Below are 20,269 nucleotides of genomic sequence, written 5' to 3' on the forward strand. Positions count from 1 at the left end.
TGAACCTTTTCCTTCTGTGAAGGTCCATTGGTGGTATTTATGTAAGCCAAGCAATTTGGAACTAGCTCAGGGGCTGCAGTAAAATGCTCAGCCAAATGGTGTTGATTTGTAAATGGAATCTTCCTTTTTTTTTTTTTAATATATTTTTAAATGGGTAGATCACAATGGTGGCTGAGAAATCTTTGTTCTTCCCTTTTCTCCCATCAGCAGCAATCATTTCCAGGCTGAATAAATCCTTTAACAGCATTCTTTGCTCAGGATTGTTTGATGTGGTTCCAACAGCTTCAAACACAGGAGGCATCCAAACTGCTGGAAGTTGAAAAGGCTGAAACTCCACCATCGTGGGAGTCCAGAGTGGCAGTGGGGCAGCGTGGCAGTACCAGAGATGCACACACACAGAGTCCTTCTGCTCTCCTTCTCTCCAACACTCCTGGAGTGTCTTTCCTAGGGGTCGGGGCTGCTGGAGGGGCCAGCAGGGTGGTGGCAGGGTGCAGTGAGCATTGAGAGCTCGGTGGCACAGGCTACCTGCTTGTTGGAGGGCAGCTGCTGGGAGCAATGACAGCGAGGAGCGTGCCCTGGCTCTGCTGCAATGAGTGCTTCTGTGGCCCCGTGGTCCCTGCTCGCTGTGCTGTACCAATGGGCCCATCTGCGAGAAGGTGGAGAAGGAGGAGGTGACAGCCAAGACTCAGGGAGCAGGTCATGCTGTCACTGCTGTGTCCATGAGACTCTTTCCTCAAGTGGTATCTTGGGGATGTATGGCTCCTGTGGGTTTTGTTGTTGGGAGTTGGTTCCTGGTGTCGCTAAGCTCAGTGCTTTGGTAGCCTGGTGGCTGTGGATGGGCTCTGCCTGTTCAGAAGCTGCAGCCAAGGAATGACGGACAGCTGGAGCGGGAAAGGCTGGAGGAAAGGCAGCCTGGTGACCATGAGCACCTCTCCTGGACAGAAAGTGATACCTCTGCATAGCACAGGTCATTTGTGAGTGCAGCTTGAGGGGCAAACAGATAGCTGCATGCTCCAGCCTCAATCCATCACTGCTTTCCAAGACCTAGGCTGGCTGCAGCACACCAACATTCCCTCAAACCAAGATTTTTTCTCTGATGGTTGTACAAATGAAAAAGTTAATTTTAACGACACAATTCCCAAGTAAGAAACCTCAAATAATTAGAGGAAACCACTCCAGGGGTATACAATATCTGGTTAAAGACCTTGCTGAAAACTGAACAGATTATGCTCGTTACATGTGGTTAAGCTGGTCCACTAATATTAAGACTGTTCAAAAGACAAAATAAATTTTCTTCCTTCAGAGCTTGTGGTTCAGTGTTCACACATTCTAGGCTCCAGTTAAATGATTTACTGTACTGTTTAATGCCTTTCAGCTGTCACTCGCACAAAATGATCCCTTGAATTATCTGCCAGCAAATAATGGCAACACTTGTCCAAGGTGGAGTTGGGCCAGGACTACAAAACCCAATGAGTCAAGATAGACAGGAGCAATCACATTTGCCCCTGTGACCCACACTTGGTACTCAGAAAAGTGAAGGCATCACATCTGTGATTGTGTCTGTGAAAACACACCATTTGAAATACACTGAGACGTTCATTCTGCTGTTGGGCTTTCATGAGTAGCTGCCTTTATGAAGACTTGCATCACATGCACACTGTAGTGTGCTCTTGTAGTGTGCTCATGAGCTCTTCTCCGTTCCTGTTCTTTAAATGGTGTGAATTTTTGAATTGTTTCTCAAAACCCCTTCACAATAGCTTTTTAATTTCGAATTCTCACATAGCAACAGGCTGAGGAGAAACAGTTGCCATGGGACAGTGAAAAATGCACTTCAGGAGCAAGGAAAGAAATAAAAAAGCCACTACTCTTCTCTAATTATACACTTTAGGGTTTGACATGACCTTGAGTTCCTTGCCTTATCCTTGACAAGCTGCAGTCATGGGATATGACCAAGTATCAGTGTATGAACAGCGCCTTGCTGTGACTTCAGTTGTTACTCAGCTTCCTCCACCTCTGGAGTGAAATTGCAGATGCTCTCAGAAATTAAATACCTGCAATAGGATTTGGCTTCAGTTTTGGGGTTATTCACCACTTTATATGTTTAAGACCAGACCAAGCTATTAGACCAAATCTAAGGTGATCACAGTGTGGAAGGAACCAAAACCTTGTCTTGCCATTTCTATATGAAGACTGTAACTTATCTTTCAGCTACTAATGTATCTCTTAGAAGGTCCTGCTTTTAAGACCAGATGATGAAGAATCTTCTGCAGGCCCAGGTAAAACCTTACACTTACTTAATCCACTGTTAATAATATGTACTCTGGTTCCAGTCTGAAAATTCTCTAGATCAAATTTTTTCAGGCCCAGGAGGCATTTTTTGTGAAAGAAACTTGGTTTTGCAAGTAGCTGAAATGGATGGGATACCTTTTGAAGATCTCATCCCTTCTGCTGATCTACCAGAGAGCTGGTCAAGCTCACTTATTCAGCAGAAAACTGCTTGTTTTTCTGGTGAGGATAGTGTATGGGATGAAGAACAAAACTTCTCTTCTAGCAGCAGGGAGTGTTTTGGGCAGCCCAACCAGTTGTTCTGAAAGATGTTTGAAGTTTCTCACTGTGTGACACACTTCTCTATGATTCTGAATAGCTCTTGCAACTTTCTTCTGAATTCTCATAAATTTTCTGTGATCTCTTGAAATATGGAAGCAGACTGTTTTTTTCTTGGAACTAGTTCTACACACCTTTAATAAAAAGATCTTTAATTTTGTCACAGAAAATGACTTCAGCTTCACTTCCTCTCTTGCCCTTTCCTGTGAGCTATGATTCAGTACTGTTCAAAAAGGAAGAGAGCCACTGTCAGCTTCTGATTGTTGCTCCACTCTGTACTTTGATGGGTAACTCAGCTGGGAGAGCTCTGCTAAACTGGGAAAAGCAGGCAGGATCAAACTGCTTGAGATGGCTCTGAGTCTGGGACTGCCTCCAGGGCTTGGCTAACACCACGGGCCCAGAACATCCTGAAAGTCAAATAAACCTCCACACATTCAGCAGAAGTTACCTCTGGGCTCCAAATACCTCCTGTAAGAGAGCCAAGCTACATTTGTGCCATGTAGCTGTGTTTTCAGACCCAAAGAAGTGGGGCAGCAACTTTATAGCTGCATTCCAGTTTCACAGCAATATCAGTTGTCTCTAGTAACCTCACAGATCTGAAACAGCAGTGCTGTGTCACTGTCTGTTTATCAGATGAGGAAAGCTGAGTGGAGTTTTACACAACAGATAGGAAGGTGGCAGTAATAATGAAGTTATAATTACTGTTAATTGCTTGTCAGGTTTTTAAAAGTCCCCCTCCACACCCCCAATTTCAAAGGGACATTCACTGTCTTGACTTTTTGAGACCTTAATTGTTGTACTGGGTATGACAGAAAAAGCATAGCTCCTAATTAGCCACTTTTTCCATGTAATTATTCCCTCTCTATTTTCCGAAATGCAGAAGGGAACACATACAAAAGGAATGTGTTTTGCTAGGAGAGGAAGCAGAGTTAGAAAGTAACACAGTATTCTGCACTCCTCTTTTGATCAAGATGTGTTCAGCAGATCTTTTATCTTAAACTCTTCTAGAACAGCCTTTGCTATGGACAATAGAGGATTGCAGTGCAGTCAGAGCTGTTGCATGATGACATGCTGAATAACAAACTTAATAAATGGACAGGATCTTAAATTCCTAAATAACCTTATGGCACTTTTTGGGTACTTTCTGCACTCAACAGCTCACTCTTTTTATCCAAGTGTTCATGTCACTCATTTGCTTCAGAGAAGATTGCTGTGTCTCAAGCAGAATAGACTCATCTGAGTGACCAAAACTTATTTCAGTCAAATACTAACCATCAAGCTGTTTTCTTATTGTCCTCTAAAAACCCAAGGAAATATCACATCCAAGACATTCTGCTGGCCTCATTGTTGCAGCTCCTCTTCCTTGTGGATGGCTCAAAACATTGTAGTACTATTGTAGTACATTGTAGTACTTCCAGGGACAAGCGCAGAGTTGAACGTGGTGCTAGTGCAATATCAAATTGCTCCTCTAAAAAGACCAGAGGTGGTGTATCCTAAACAAACTAAATTCTTGGAAATTTCAGACACTTGGGGTCTATTTAATTATTTGTTTGTTCATTTGTTCATTTGATGTTAGTGCATTTTAAGACAAACCAAAAAAAGGAAACACAGTAGAGAGGGAAAATGAAAATAAAATGTTTGATTAAAGTCTGGGAAAGCTGGGGTTATTCAGCTTGGAGAAGACGCCAAGAAGACCTTATTACAGCCTTTTCATGCACAAAGGGGGCTTATAAGAAAAACAAAAATACTTCTTAACAAGTCCTGTAGTGACAGGAGCAATGCTTTTTAAATTAAAGAGGGTAGGTTTAAAGTGAACATAAGGAAGACATTCTTGACTATGTTGGTGGTGAGACACTGGAACATCTTGCCCAGAGGAGTTGTAGATGACCCATCCCTGGAAGTGCTCCAGGTCAGGTTGGATGGGCTCTGAACAACCTGGTCTAGTGAAAGGTGGGAGTTGGAACTAGATGATATTTAAGGTCCTTTCCAACCCAAACCATTCTGTGGTTCTACATTACTAAATAATATATTGTAGAGATGTTCAGGAACAACTCCCAAAACCCTCAGTGATCCCTGTTTCAGCTCCCTGGTGGCAATGAAGATGCACTTCCAGGGGGACACTACGCACACTTCACCTGCTGTTGCTGTCCATTTTCAAACACCAGCTATAGAGGTCCTCTGGTGTTGGGGGAGTTCCTACTCTCACTGATCACAAGGAATAGAAACTCCAAACTCACCTCTCCCTAGACAATCCCTTACATCTCGTTTTGAAGTGGATTGTTGTAAATTGTGACATGTAAACCACTCAGGACCACTCAACTGTCAAACTAGGTTAACATTTTGTCTGCATTTCAATACAGTTGATTCCTTTTAGGAATAAGCTTTGGATGTGGAACTGCCACTGCTGAGTCAGCCTTACATGGGATAAATACAATGAAGTAGTACAGTCAATTCCTTTATTTTTGCTGTAGCTGTAACAGGGGAGAAATCTTTATGCCTTTACACAAAAAGAGTGGTTTAAAAAACACTGAGTGGATTGTGCTGAACATTCATTTAACTTTTTTAACAGTGACACTGTCTGGGAGATGTACATGTTTGGCAGTCACTCTCCAGATAGACCAAGGGAGAGGTGATACCCACAGTGGCCACTGAAGGGTGGAATTGTGCATGCTGAGAACAACCACGACCTTAATTAAATGCTCAGACTTTCAGCTGGATTACCCTAATTTGAAGAAAGCCAGAGTCCAGCATACAAGCAGCTCCCATAGTGGCCAAATTTGTCCAACAAAGTCTGGCAGTTTGTAGTAGGAGGACTGGGGAAAATTCTGGCCCAGGATCATGGCAGGCTCCATTTGGGCAAGGCTCCTGCAAGCTAGAGATGACGGATAGCACAGAAACTTGATGAACAAGGTATAAACACTGTGGGCATCCTTTCCAAATACTGCCTGCTGGAGAGTTTGTGGAGTCCCACTGGTCCTTGCCTTGAGAGAGGCTCACTAGGATGTCTGGGCAGGAAGGATGCAGTACAAGTGCAGCATGCTGATTAGGGGATATATATAATTTAGGGTTGTAGAGTCAAACACTCAGAGCAGCCAGAGCCAGTTAGCTCTTGCGCAGTGCCCCAGTGCCAGCTCCTCAGCCATAAAATCCCCCAAGCATATGCCAGGAAACAAAGTGTTAGAAAGTACTTGTGGGGATGTCCCTCATAAGCATCTGAACTACTTTTGAGCTGTGGTTTGGCCAGACAGAGTATGTGTGTTAAATCCTCTGAAAAAAATTCATATTTCCGTGGAAAGATTCCTGCCAACGAGGCTGCTCTGTCTTCTGATGGGCTGTGTGGAAAGGGATTAAAATGCAATCTCTGTAACTAATATGAATAATAGAATATGGTATTCTAAGAAAAAATATATGTGGGGGCTTTTTTTAACTTAAAATTGCGAGGTTCATTTAAATTGAACTTCCTAAAACCACAAATATAAGAAATACATCTTCTCAGATCTGCATGCATGCCTTTTCCAAGCCTTGCTGTTCTCCTAACCCATTTGTTCTGTGCTCAGTTCAGCTTTGCACCGTTGCTGGGTGTGGGTGAGCTTGCATGGCTGCACTGGGCTGCTGCCCCAGCCAGCAGCAAGGAGTGTGCAGCCAGCCGTGCTCCAGCAGGAGCTGGGTGCTGGGAGCCACTGAGGAGCTGGTCTGTGGCTCAGCAGCCATCCTGCCAGACAGATGCAAGAAAAAATAAACAGCAACTGGGACACATTTGACTTGAGACTTTTTTAAACTAGTTGCTTTTCTGTTTAAAGCAACATGTGAGCAAATCTTGCTCACATTTTAGAGCTGGAGAGGCTGTCACTGTTTTAGTCGGGGTTTTAAGGTTTGGCTATGACCTGGCTAATTGTAGCACCTCATCACCTCACTGAACACAAAGTTGTATTCACGCTGCAAGACTTGTGGGATTTAGCAGGATTTAATCCCTGTAATGGATGAGAGCACTTCCGACTGATGCAGTTCCTCTAGGCTAGAGCTGAGATGACTGCAAGACCTGGAGCTGCCATGAAGCCAAGCCTCTGAGTGATGCCTTAACACCCACTCACACATTGCCCCTGCCCCAATGCCATGCTGTGGGCAGTGTAGGCACCAGGGGAATCCTGGAATAACTCCAGGCCCTTTCAGGCAGCTCCCTCTCTGCTGCTGCCAGATCTCCTGTCAGCATCTGCAAGTAGGAATTTTTTCCGCAGTAGGCAATCCCAGTAGAATCCCAGGTGATGTAGAGGAGTGAGAGGAAAGGAAAGGTAACAAATCTATCCAGCAGAAACAAAGCTGACATTTTTGAATTAATACCAGAAAGTCTGGCCAATGCTTTAAGTCTGGCTTTTGGAGTTTGAATCTTACAGGCAGCGAGTCATCTGGAACAATTCTGAATTTTTTTCTTCGTAACTTTTTTCCCTTAATATTCCTTGAAATGCAGCTGAAGCTGGAGCAGAACAACTGGACCATTCAGTCCCAGCACATGGAGAAAGTGTGCTGAGTCCCAGCAGCCGGTGCTGGCCAGAAAGACCCTTTGAGCAGCACGCAGTGTGTGCAGCAGTGCTGGGCCCTGCTGCCCCGGCACCCCCGCTGCACTGCGACCAACACTGGTCAAGCACAGCAAGAACAAGAAAAGACCACAATTCTCTCCAGATCCCCAACAGTCAGGTGAAGATGTGAAGAGGCACAGACAGAGATATGTTTGAAATCCAATGGCACGGACAGAGCCAACCTGAAATGCAAATTCCAAAAAAAAAAAAAAAAACCCAAACCAACCCCAAACACATGTGCATCAGTTCAGTAATGGCAGCAGTACAAAAAAGGCAGTTTGCCCTTAGGATGTCTGCTTCTGCTTTCTTTGTGTGCCTTGTATATTTGTCCTTTGAAATGTTGTGCACACCTGGACCATAGCAGGATGCCAATATTAGATACCAAATTATCAAGTACCATTAGAAGCCCTTTGTAAAGCTATCATTTTGTCAGTTGCTCAAATTGAGATTTCTTTGGAAGAGTTATAGTGATTTTAACATTTTATGTTCTTTTGCTCATTTTCATCACCTTACAGCTGCCGCTCACAAGTGCAATGTTTGGCATCTTGCTCTGGCAAACTACAAATTTCCCAAATATTGAAAAGGCAGTTTCTGTCTGACCTATTGTAGTGGATTGGTATTTTGAATTTATTTTGCTATTTTAAAATAATTTTCACCTCTGGCACATCTTTTTTTCCTCATATGTATGTTCTGTCAGTGTCAGAATGTGATAAATTCTGTGGTATATTTCCAAGTGGCAAAATTGCTTCTAACTTCCAACTGGACTTTTTCTGGAAAATTCACATCTTCTTTTAGCATTCTCAGTTATCATAGACTTTTAACTTAAAACTCTGACATCAAGGACTGTCTCTTACATGGGAAACTTTGTGCTCAGACTGGCAAAGCCATGGAGATTTTGTGTAGACAATTGATGTTATTTAAGAAACAAAGTTGTGGTATAGTGTGCACTTTGAGGACTATTTTTTCCTTTTGTAACCTTTCTGATGATGTTCTTCTCGTGATTAACGGTATTTCCAAAAACCAGTGTTGAAACTCTGAAAACAAAACAGCAGCATAAGTGTCTTTAGGGCAAGTAGCAAAACATTTACTCTGTATAAAAGAATACACTTGCTATTTTTAAGGAAGCACTTTCTAAGAAATTGACATGAGCAGAAAAAGTTCAGCCAAAATATCTGAGTAATTTTAAGTAAGAATTTTCTGTGCTTTTTACTGTATTCTGTGATAAACCACTTAATCTTTGCTACAGAAAGAACAAAAAGCATGCAAATGTGACATTCATGTTTGTACACAGCTCCCGAGACAACCCTGGACATACAGAGCAGCTACACATTTAATCTCAACCTAATATTAAGCTCCTCCTTTCAACACTTTCAAGAAAAAGATCATGAACAGCTCCTCCCAGGTTTTCACCATGTACGTGTTTTCTCCTCTGCCTCAGGCTGCCTCTTTTCCATCTTTTTTTAATGTGAATAGGGTGGTTTTGGGACAGCACTGACTGAGGGCAGAGGCTGAGCACCTTTCCTGCCCACATCTCCTCTTTCTGGCCTCGGTGGAAGGAAAAGCCCAGCTCTAATGCTTCCAACTTTATGTTATTTATTTTTTTAAATTTTTCTCCCAGATAATAAGATTGTCGGAAATACACTATAGCAAGTGTCAGTAATAATTCATTGGATATTTACTGTTCTTCAGTGCAGACAGAAACCATGTTTCCTGCTTCCAAGCCACATCAAATTACAAATCATGAAGCCCTTGACTGTTGCAGGGAGCAGCACGCAAGCCTTCTACAGAGCGATCACAACACGACACAGGACCATCACCCTTGAGCAGGAAACATGGCCAGGGCTGGACTATCACCTGCTGGGACAGAAGCTGTATGAAGAATATTCTGAGCACCTGAGGTGCCACAAACTGGGCACACCAACACGGCTGGCTGGCCGTGCTGGCGGAAAGGAGGACGAGGTACAAGGAGGACAAGTACAGGGAGTGAAACACGCGGCCCTCCGTCTTCTCCCCTCCTTGGCCAAGGGACAAGAAGTTGTTCTTCTGAAATATTTTGAAGAGCTGTGGGGCTAAAGGCAGACAGAGGGACACCAACCCCACAGTGCCACTGTTTTATGAGGGTGCCCTAGAAAAGCCATCGTCCCAACCCAGCACTGATGAGACCACAGGAGGCCACACAGAGCAGTACTCAAAAAACTAAAGCAGCGTCTTTATTTATACATAAAAATCAGTATAAAAAGTTTATTACATAAGAGCTGTTCTGTTTACAATATATTATATTGCTTCAAGCTGATGCAGAAACTTCATACATTATAGCTCTACTTTGTTTACAATATATTACGTCGGTTAAATGGTACCACTGCAGTTTCTTTTTAATACACAAAACTGTAAAGCCAAAAATAACACTGAACTGAGTTATTCAGTTTTTAAATTAGGCAACTTATTTATTTATCTATTTGTTTTTCTTAGGGAAAAGTCTAAATACACAATTTGTAAAAATTTGTAAAATGCACCTTTCTTTTGCCTTAGGCAAATTGCATCTGTAGTCATTGAAATAATTCAGGGTTAGCATCTACAGGATTTTCTGCTTGAATATTGTTACTTAATTTTTGGATAATATTTGCTATATAACCAAAAAAAGGAAGTTTAGCTGTAACTGGAGTGTAGTACAACACACCATTCAAAGCACTGAGAGAAGAAGCCTATATAATCATGCTACAGAAGTATTTATAAAACTTAAAAGGAATAGTAAGTGTCAGCTCAGTGGTTTATAATGAAGCTAACAAAATTCCAGCCGGTAATCTCAAATGTAACGAACAGCATTTTAACATTCAATCCAGGGGAGGTTAATGAAGGCTGTGAACTTTGTGTAACACGAACCATTTCAGATGTTGGAGCTCACCAGATATAATTGGATTCGGGTGGGACATGCTTCTCCTCGGCCCTTTTTGGCGAAGGCGTGTGCTGCCTGTGCTTGCTGCCTGCTGGCCTCAGGGCGCTCAGACCGCTGGCTCCGTACCCTGGAAAATGATCCAGTTCAAGAAAAAAGAATCCACAGAAGTGGGCTTATGATCCACAGCTAATATTTCAAGTGGAAACTGTCTTACCCATGTGAACAAAGGATTTTGCTTTGCCTTACAAAAGTGCTGATGCCTCTGTTAGCCCCCAGGATGAACGAAGTCCTGCCGGACAGAAAGCTGCTTGGCCTGGCCAGGCAGCCCAGGGAGCCCAGCACAGCCACTGAGCCTGGGGTGCACATCTGTAACCCCCACACCAGCTGGGTTACAGTCATGATGATCTGCCAGCCCTAGAGTGGGGCGTAAGCAACCCCCTGGGGAGAATCTGCACCAGCTACCTGAGCTGGGCTTTGCTTTATGGCTGAATGCAAAGAAAAAGAACACCAGTGACCATAAACACCTGGAGGGGAAAAAAAGCCATCTGAAACTGGCTTACTAGAGCTGCTTTGTTGTGGAAAATGAAAGTGAACAATAAAAGTGGAATCCAAAGTATTATGTTGTAATTCTTTATAGGTTCATTTACTCATCTTATTACTTAAAGCTAATGGAAATTACTTTGAAAAACTGAGTTCTCTGTTCAATTTTTTAACCACTTCTTTTTTAAGAAAACAGCTTTACCAAAGAGCCATTCATTTGATGGAATATGAAACAAGTCTCTCAAGTTAACTATAAAGCTCCTCTCAAGACCCAGTGATGTTTGGTTTTGGTTGAAAAGAGGGAACTGCTCTGCATGCACATTAATGGACACTTAAAATGCGGTTGAAGTTTGCCCAAATGTCCATTTCACAATTTCTTTGCTGAATACAAAGAGAGTTTTGCAGTACTAAACATAGCAGGACTGTACCCAAACTCCAAGTAATGAAGGATGCAAAACCTTGGAGTTTACAATAATGTGAGATTATTGACTTCTTATCACAAGGCAGGTGTGAACTTTGGGTTTGTTGTACAGGCAATTACTTCTTTGGTGATGGTCACCTAAAGTATGTATTTGTTTTAATTTGCTATCTGCGTTCTTTATAGGAAGAGTATGACAGGAAGAAAAAGTTCATACCAAACTTACAAACTGTAGTTTGTACTGGCTCATTTCCTTGTATCTTTTTTCTAACCATAACTTATGTTAATGGTATTTCTCCTTCAGAGAGTAGCAAGAATACTTAAACACAAATCCACTAGGTAACAGCAGAAAAGCAGACTCCCAATTTTCACAGCAAACCTAATTTTCACAGCAAAATCCATCTTAGTTGGATAATACTCAGTTTTTCTTGAAAATACTGTATCTATTCTAATACATTTTGATGTGACAAAAATCATATGCTTCAACAGGTTTTAATAAAAGTGAGCATTCAGTTGATGCTGCAATTTAAGGTTCACATTCTTTATGGCTGATTAGTTTTGTAGCTGCAAAATTTTTCAACTTTATTCTTATTGACACATAAAACATGACATGTGAATTGGTAGCCAACAGTGATATACATTAGTATCTTTTGGGAGTATATAAAGATCACATATTGAAGATCTGCTGTTACAGTATTGTTGCACATGAAACATAAAATTAAATCTGAAGTTCTTACTGGATATATCCAATTGTATTTCAAATAATTATACAGTACCATTTTAAGCCCAGTGAAATGATCAGTTGCTACAATAGATGGTAAATGGACCAAAAAGCACAACAGAAATTAATTTCAAGAACTTTAACTTTGCTTTGGGGCAATGTATTTTGTATACCATGGAACATGGGTAGGAAGAGAAGAAGAAAAATGTGAAGTTACTAAGAACAGATCTTGCATAATTCTTCAAGTTTTCTCCAAAATTTCTAAAGGACATTGTATCTTTTCTAAGTTTCAATTGGTTTTAAAATGTGTCAGAGTTTTACTTTTAAAAATACCTACCCAGCATTTCAAAGCTAGCTGATATTACTGAGGATTATTGAAAGAATTGGATCCCTTCCATGCTGTGGTTGGAAGACAAGCAAGGTCCTCCTCTGATTGATACCAGATTCTGGAATTTCTAATACAAAAATGGTCTTGTTAAAACACTTTCAAATTATTATGAAATTTTTTAAAGTAGGTAAAATTATGGAGTATTGAAAACCTTTATTTTATTGCTTGGATTAAAGATTAGAGAAAAAGGAGTGTGGTATCATTAATGATGCTGGAAAGGCTCTTGAGGCAGTCATTTCTGTATAGCACTGGGTGTGTAACACCTCAGATAAGACTCTCAGGGTTTGTTTCTCACTTACTTTTATTGCAGTGTCTCCCGTGCCAGCCTTCTTTGCACTGGCATTTGTTGGGCTCCACACAGGTGCCATACAGGCCACAGCTGGGTTCACAGACAGCTGTAAAAAAGCGAACACATACACCTGGTCTCTTGACATTTCATCCAGAGACAGTCCACATTTGCTTTCCCTGCTGTTTCACATGATGGGTTGGTCCTGGCACAGGGGTGGCTCTCAAAGTAAATCTATGCCTTTGCACTGAGTGCAGTCAGAGCCCTGAAATAATCCACACCCCTCTCTTTACCTGCAAGGTCTGGCTCAGCCCCTGGCAAGGGAATCAGGTTGTACAGCAGAGCTGAGCATCCATCAGAACCAGCCAGAGGAGAGTAGTCCCCAGCACCCCCCTCACGAAGTGTTCTCATTGTATTTTAACATGGCAAAGCATTGACATTTTATTAAGCATTTCTCTGTTACTGAAGTGCCATTGCTGAGCTGACACACTGCTGGTTTATAGAAGCTCAAGAGTACAGAAGAGACTTTGAGGACGCTTCTGTTAAAAAATGTTTCTTGTTTCGTAATTTCCTTAAGTCTGGTGTATGATGTACATCCAGAAAGTAAGATAACTTGAACTACTTTGACAACAGACAATTAGCACTGACGTTATGTAAAAAAGATACTGCACAGTGAGCTGGATGTTCCCACAAGGACTGCTGGAGCGGCTTTGGTACTCACGCTTTGAACACAGGTCTCCCTGGTAGCCTTTGGAGCACTTGCATTTATTCTTACCGGTACATCTGCCTCCATTTCGACAGGGTTGATGGCATTTACCTAGAAATTGAAAACATAGACACAATGGACTTAGCCCCCTGTGCCTACTGGAGACAAGTGTCTGACAAGCTTGCCTTGTACCTGAAAAACTCATCAGATGTTAGAGTGTGAGCTATGGATCCATCAGGAAAGACTCTGCTGCAAGTCTGTGCTTCCAACTTATAAGCATTCTTCTCCTTTGAGAATATGACAATAATTTGGCATGGCCAAAGCCTGTGTGACCTTGCAGCTTTTGCCCAGGTCTGTGCCACTCTGCCTCTGCAGAATCCCCCACATGACTGGTCAGTACTGACTCCTGGTCTCCTCACCCTTTACAGGGGGGCAGCCCTGCCCCGACCATGCAGTTCCAAAGAGCAGGATCCAAACCTGAGGGGCCCCAGCAGAAAAAAATCTAGTGACATCTGAGAGCAGTAAGACACTCAGGAAATGACAGGTATGGCTGCTACCTGCAGACAGTAAATAGATTGGCTGGGCCCTTCAGCTTGTAGCTCAGGCTGGGAGCACCGTGGTGCTGTGCATGGTGCAATGAGGGATGTTCCACATGGCAGCTCAGAAACTAAGGGCACATTACAAATACATGCCCTTCTTTCCTGTTTGCAAAGCACAGATCAACTTTGCTAACAGTAATCGGAACTGGCAGACATTTTTCCAGGCTCTTGGTCTGGAAATTACTTTCCTTCACAAACAGCCTTTGCCAAAGGCATAGGCTGGGTCAGGTGTTGTTGTTGTTGTGGGAAGTCTTGTTTGGCCCTGATCGCCTGGGACTGAGGAGGTCCCTCCTGGAGGAGAACCACACTCAGTTTCTTTCTTTCTTTCATGCTGGGCATGACACACCAGGGACCTTCCCCAAATTTAACGTCCAATGTCCCACCATCAGACTGCCTATACCTTGTTAGAATTTGTCTGCATTTCTGAACTAATTAAATCTTCACTCCTCTCTAGGAAGGGAAGCACAGTGCCCATGAGCTCAGTCACTCCTAGGTTGAGGGAGGCTTACTGTCACTTCCCTGGGCACTCTTGGACCAGCAGGAACTGCACCCTCACTTTCCTGCTACCTTGGCGCCCATATGTATCAGTGCAGCTTTTCTCATTGTGGTCCAAAACCATTTTTTACCTTTTCTAATGCCACTAGACTTCCTAGATTCTTCTGAAAAGAGAAAATAAAGGCTCCCTCCCTAGATTTAACACTAATATTTACCTGAATCTGTGAGTAAATTAAAACTGGAACCTGGGGCAGCAAACTGATTCCTTTCCTTTCTTTTTCCCTTTCCCGCTTTCCCTTTCCCTTATTTTTTTTTTAAAGAAAAGTATTAACTGAGACCTACATGTCATAATTTAAGCATCAACAGTGGCTTGCTGTGTTGAAAACCTCATTTCATGATCACAGACTGCCCTCTTGGGAGCTCAACATCACAGGCAGCACCTGCTTAGCCCTCAGACCCTGAAGACCTATGTGATACACAAGTGTATTGTCAATATAAAGGAAACACTCATTCCTATTCTACATAATTATTTTAATAACCCTGAAAGAAGCTTCATAAGCAGCTGATGGAACAAATGGTGCTAAGGAGAGTTTCTGCAAAAGCACAATTCCTCTGCAGGAACCTTTGGGCAGGGAAACATTAGGCATTCTAATTTGCAAAAATTTGCATTCCAAGTAATTAACAATTGGAAAGAACAATGCTAAAAAAATCAATGCACTTTCCTAGTTCTTTAAGTAAATCTGGAGGATATGAGTCAAGAGACGTGACACCAACTTCCACCAAGTTGCAACAGGCAAGCATTTGGCTCAGCACAGCTCAATTAACTTTGGAATAAGATATTGTCACAGAATGAAGGAAAGAGTAATAACTCTCTCTGTTACTGACTAAGAAATGGAAAAAGCAACAAAACAGCTGGTGACAAGTAAGGGAGGAATCCAAAGCAAAATAAAACTCTCTGGATTCAAAGTGAAACACTAATTAGAAAAAAACCTGGAAGACTGTGAATGCCTGCTGGTCTTGTGGACTGGGTTCAGTATACTTCGCAGGAGTCTTACAGAGGGATTAAATTATTACACAAGCACTGAAAGCCTATACCCAATGCTAAAAAAAACCAAACAAGAAAACCTTGCAATTTTCAGAAGATGGCTTTCTGCCTGTTGAAAGGTTTTTCCCACTCATTATTTTAAGAATCCCATGACTGAATGTAGCTGGCCGTGGATCTAAGAAAATGGACTGAGTTGTGTTTCTGCTCTGGTGTTTCTAAGCCTTGTCTAGATTTCTTGCAGTCTTCCACTGCTGTGCTGGTGCAGTGCCCAGGGATGATGACAGCTGTCAATCACAGCCTAACAATTGCAGTCCTGGCTTTACAAGAGCCAGAGTAAGTGCTTTCCTTGCTCTCATTGACACTGTCCCAGTTCAGGTCTCAGCATACCGTGATCTGAATTTGCTCTTTTATCTTTTGTACAGAAGCTAGTTTACTGCCTGCATTTTAATTAACTTAATTTGAGTTTCACAGGTAAGCCTTTCCAGGAAGTCAAAACAGTTGCACTTATCCCAAGCAGCAGTCAACAAATACGAGCTTCAGGTCCTCAGACAGACCAATTAAATGGACTGCCCTTAATGATACATGCTGCAATAACAGTTCTAAGAATTCTTCTCAAAAAAAACCACTACAATACACGCTTCTCTCTGAATTAAAATTTAATCTTCATCTGAAAAATGTCAATAATGTTGACTTTTTAGGGACTGAAGAAAGAAATAGGGTTATGCCAAATAGTCAAATTTGAGCTTGATGTAAGCAAAGGTAAATCCAGTGAAAACGCACACTGTTGTTCTTGTGGTATATGGTCTGAATTTATATCAATAGGCAATCTTTATTTATTCAATAACAATAAAGCTTTGCTGCTTCTTTTTCCCTGAATTTTTGATGCTGTAAAAAGGAGTTGCAAAATGCCTTGTTATGCATAGAGACATGGTGAAACATTTACATACACCTATTGTTAATCTACACATAAATGTGGGTCTTACTGTATCTGTGTACTTTCTTTGCATAGTAATTCACTTCTTGTGTATTGGCTGATAGCAAGTTAAGAGTTTATTTCCATGTGTTTCCCAAGTGATAAAAAAGCCCTAATTGTGAGGAGGACTTGTTTCTACTGACATATATTAAAAAAACAGCATTTACATATCCTAGGTCAAATACTGTTCTCCATGCTCCTGTGAAGGGGCTGGGGAATATTGGTGGGATATTTACAACAGGGAAAGCTTTCCTGCACAGTGTCCTGTTAGAAGTTCGAAGTCCAGGAAGAATGAGGTCTGGTTGTACATCCTCAAGTTACCTTGTGAATGTAATTTTACATGCTACATGAAAGCCTTCAGCTCTTACAGTTCAGTTCTCCTTTTGCCCCAAATATTTTCATCCCCAAATTATAGTAGCCCTTTCAGAGGTGACAGCTTAAACTTAATCTGCTGTGCCCAGGTGTGATTTGCCATAATGTTTGAAAATAGATGCACCCCACAGGCTTGGCACGGCAGCACATCTGTCTGCCACAGGGCACTGCTTGCGTACTCATGGCTTGAGGATTGCTACCAAGCCTGGTTACTAGTGAAAACAGAACAGGGCAGGGGGTGAGATGGTCCAGCAATGAATCAAACTTCTGAGTAGGAGACTCGTTTGGAGGCATGTGGCATCTGATTCTGAGGGTCCCAAACTGCTGTGTGCTCTGTGCCCAGCAGAGGCAGCTCACATGGTATCACTCAGGCATTGACACTAGAAGAAGTTGACATAAATGAAAGCAAGCACACAAAGATGCTACTCACTAATTTCACATTGGTCTCCCTCATAGCCTGAAGGACAAATGCATTTTCCCAGATAGAAACACGTCCCTCCATTGAAACAGGTTGTTGTACAGTTTGCTGAAACAAATAAAAGGAATGAACTAGGTCATTAATATGAACTAGGACTAACTTGGACTTAATGTTCTCTGCTGTTCATCATAAGCAGACATTGAGTAGGTTGTAAAAGCAGGATTAACCTCTTTTCATCTGGTTTACAAGTAAGACTGAAATGCAGTTATTCCTACATAATGCTTTACATGGGCACACACACAAGGCAATATAGAAGGAGACAAGTGAACAATACTGCAGTGAGCTCTCTGAGGACAGACTGTGCTACATCTTTATCAACCCCCACACATAAAGCTCATTGAGGGATTAAGGCACTATTGCTATTGAAACTGCCGGTGTCTGATAAAAGGAGCACAGCCTAGCACTGGAAGCTACTTCTACAAGAGGAGTAGAAGTTCACCACAGTACTTCACCACAGTTCTTGAGTACTCCTTTGACCGAAAAGAAACCTCTGTGAGTTTTTCTATGTGGTGACATAGATGCAAATGCTCTGACTTTCAGCTGCCAAATAACTTACATTGCGTTAGATGTGACTTTTCACCAAACAGCTGGGATTCACATTAATCCTTCAAGACATCAGGAGCATTTAATTAAAGTGCACATTTGAAGTATTTTCTAAAAGTGGTGAAAGTCTATTCAAAGACTAGATAGAAGACGTGAGGGCATTGACGCCAACAGTTTGTGTAAAGTAATAGGAATGTTCCCGCTATTTTGCTGAAAAGGCCTCTAGGACCTTTTGCATTCAGTATTTACTTCACATAGACCTGCAATGACAAATGGAGCATGACACTCTGCCATGAGCAGGTCAGTTACATTTCTGCAGGAAAGTACTTGGTTCTTTCTACATGGTAGCCTAGACTGTTCCCAATTACTGTTCTGAACAACTGATTGTTGGTTTTTACGCTTCATGAGTCCCAATGCAGCAACAAAAAATTAATAGCCTGCATATTTTTTCATGTGTCCAGATGCAGCACATTAATGTACTAAATAATTAGTAAAATTAATTTTACTGCAGAAAACTAAAGATCAAATAGAGGGGTTTTATTTTTGCCTTTTTTTTTTTTTTCTCGTCCCAGAAATAGAAGTGATTTTTGTGGTAAGATCCACAGTATTCAGTGGATCAGCTGAAGTGATTATCCAAACAACCCTTCACAGAGCTGGGGTGCATGGATACCTGCAAATTCCTATTCTTCCAGCAGCTGCTGGGCTGTGCTACAGCATCTATTTTAAGAATCACAATATTTCTAAAACATTTACTTATTGCTTGCCTGACTTTCCAAAATGCACTCCTAGAGGGAAAGTGCCAGAGGTGAGTGAAGAGCGGCTGCTGCGTGCAGAGCCTGGGCTCGGGCTGGCGTTTACCTTTGTCGCAGTTGATGCCGTAGAAGCCCGGGGGGCAGATGCAGAGGCCGGGTGTGATGCAGAGCCCGCCGTTCATGCAGCGAGGAACACACAGTGCTGAGGGGTGGAAGAGCAGAAAAAGCATGGCTGGTGGCAATGTCCAAATGTCAATATTTCCTGGTATTTAAATACATGCACATTGACCCCTTAAGCTATTTTTCCTTCTGCTTATTGTTCTAAGTCACCTTTGCAAGGGGCCTCTCTTAGGGGGTTAATTCTGTTACATCTTTGGTTTGTATATGGCAATTTCTATATAGTGCTACTAAAAACTGTAGGCTAATTCGAGTTCAGATCTGATTCCATATGTAAACAGAAATTGCCTCTTGTACAGGGGAGAGCAAAGTACCAACATACACCTACACACTCTGGATACTTAAAATCCCCCCAGTCCTCTCTACAACTGTAGTCTGGCTCCTCAGCTGTGCAGGCAGGACTATCTCACAGGGGTCAGTAACTCAATGGGGTTCCCAGGCAGGCTTTACAATAAACCTTCCTTACTCCTGCATACCTGAGCATAAGCATGGCTATCTAATTTTGGCTAGGAAAGCCTGCTGCACAGCCAAACTGTCCTGCATGCTCCCAGTGAATCTTCTCGGGAGCCCCTGTGCTCTTCCAAGACATCTCTGCCTTGTGGCCACCCCAAAAAGCCCTTCAGGGAGGCATGTTAGGGGGCAATGCTTCACTTTGTGGTTGCCCACAATTGGTACATGCAGTGAGGTCGGGTCCATGCTGCTGAGTTAAACAGCACCCAGGCACAGGGCCAAATGGGCTTGTGAAATCATCTTGTGAAACTGTTGGTGGCTCGGCTTTGTCCCGGCTGACCAGCAAATCCTCCTGGCCATGCTTCTGGGATGAGTAGTGACCACGGGCTCCTCCCAGGAGTGAGTTTGTAATGGGTTTGCTGGAAGGTAAGAGTTTATTAAACATATTAATGTAAGCTGTGCCAGTCACTCTCCAGGCCAGAGAACAGTCCTTGATCCTTTGTATCTAATATTTTTGCTGTAGCCAGCGTATCTGGGAGTGAATGATTGTATTGGAGTAGGATGCCCGTGGGGATGGGTGTCTCCCGTCGCCCTGGGGAGGGACTGCCACTGGGAAAAGGAAGGGAGGGATAGGAAGAAGATCTAGTTTCCTTGCCAAGTCACACCAATTTCCTGGTTCTTCACTTCTGGAAATGTTGGTTTGGGCTATTATCCACTCATGGAAGAGAAAGAGAATCTTCCCTTCATCTTCCCATTTTTGTTTTCAGCCTGCTTACATATCTGATCTTATCTGCAAATAAACAAATGCAGAGCAACAAAAGCACTGTGCTTTGTTTCACAGCTAGTCCTCATTAGCAGAAGAGTTTTATTTAATCTTCTTGCCAGATGGATTCCCTGTGATTAAGGATCACTTTACTATTGCATCAGTTTTTGTTAAAAGTAATTTGTGAAAGAGAAAATATTTCTTATGTAAGCAATTCATATTTCCACTAGACCATGGATGACAATAACAATTCTCTTACATGTATGAACTCAAAATATATGAAATCTTCAGAACAGGCCATTCTTAATTTTTGGAGAGCCTACAGTGCAGGAGATACGGTTTTCTTGAGATTGTGGTAAAGAAGACAGTTGAGATTTTCTATTAAATTACCTTTCTCACAATGAGGCCCGTAAAATCCATCAGGACATTCACAGACATGTCTTTCGTTGCAAACCCCTCCATTTCTGCATCCTCCTGGACATTCCGCTTCAG

General features: G+C 42.2%; 1 protein-coding gene across 1 annotated transcript in view; it reads right to left on the reverse strand.

The window, feature by feature from the left end:
- Positions 1-9,366: 9,366 nt before the first annotated feature.
- WIF1 (WNT inhibitory factor 1) overlaps positions 9,367-20,269 on the reverse strand; it is a 36,294-nt gene continuing 25,391 nt past the window's right edge. Inside the window, exons 5-10 of the mRNA XM_041465632.1 lie at positions 20,168-20,263; positions 18,494-18,589; positions 17,045-17,140; positions 13,146-13,241; positions 12,438-12,533; positions 9,367-10,198 (exon numbers count right to left, since the gene is read on the reverse strand). Of these exons, the coding sequence (XP_041321566.1) occupies positions 10,077-10,198; positions 12,438-12,533; positions 13,146-13,241; positions 17,045-17,140; positions 18,494-18,589; positions 20,168-20,263 (602 nt within the window). The 3' untranslated portion in view covers positions 9,367-10,076. The remainder of the gene's footprint in view (positions 10,199-12,437; positions 12,534-13,145; positions 13,242-17,044; positions 17,141-18,493; positions 18,590-20,167; positions 20,264-20,269) is intronic.

Source organism: Pyrgilauda ruficollis, unplaced genomic scaffold (assembly GCF_017590135.1).
Source record: "Pyrgilauda ruficollis isolate IOZ18807 unplaced genomic scaffold, ASM1759013v1 scaffold19, whole genome shotgun sequence".
Lineage (NCBI taxonomy): Eukaryota > Metazoa > Chordata > Aves > Passeriformes > Passeridae > Pyrgilauda > Pyrgilauda ruficollis.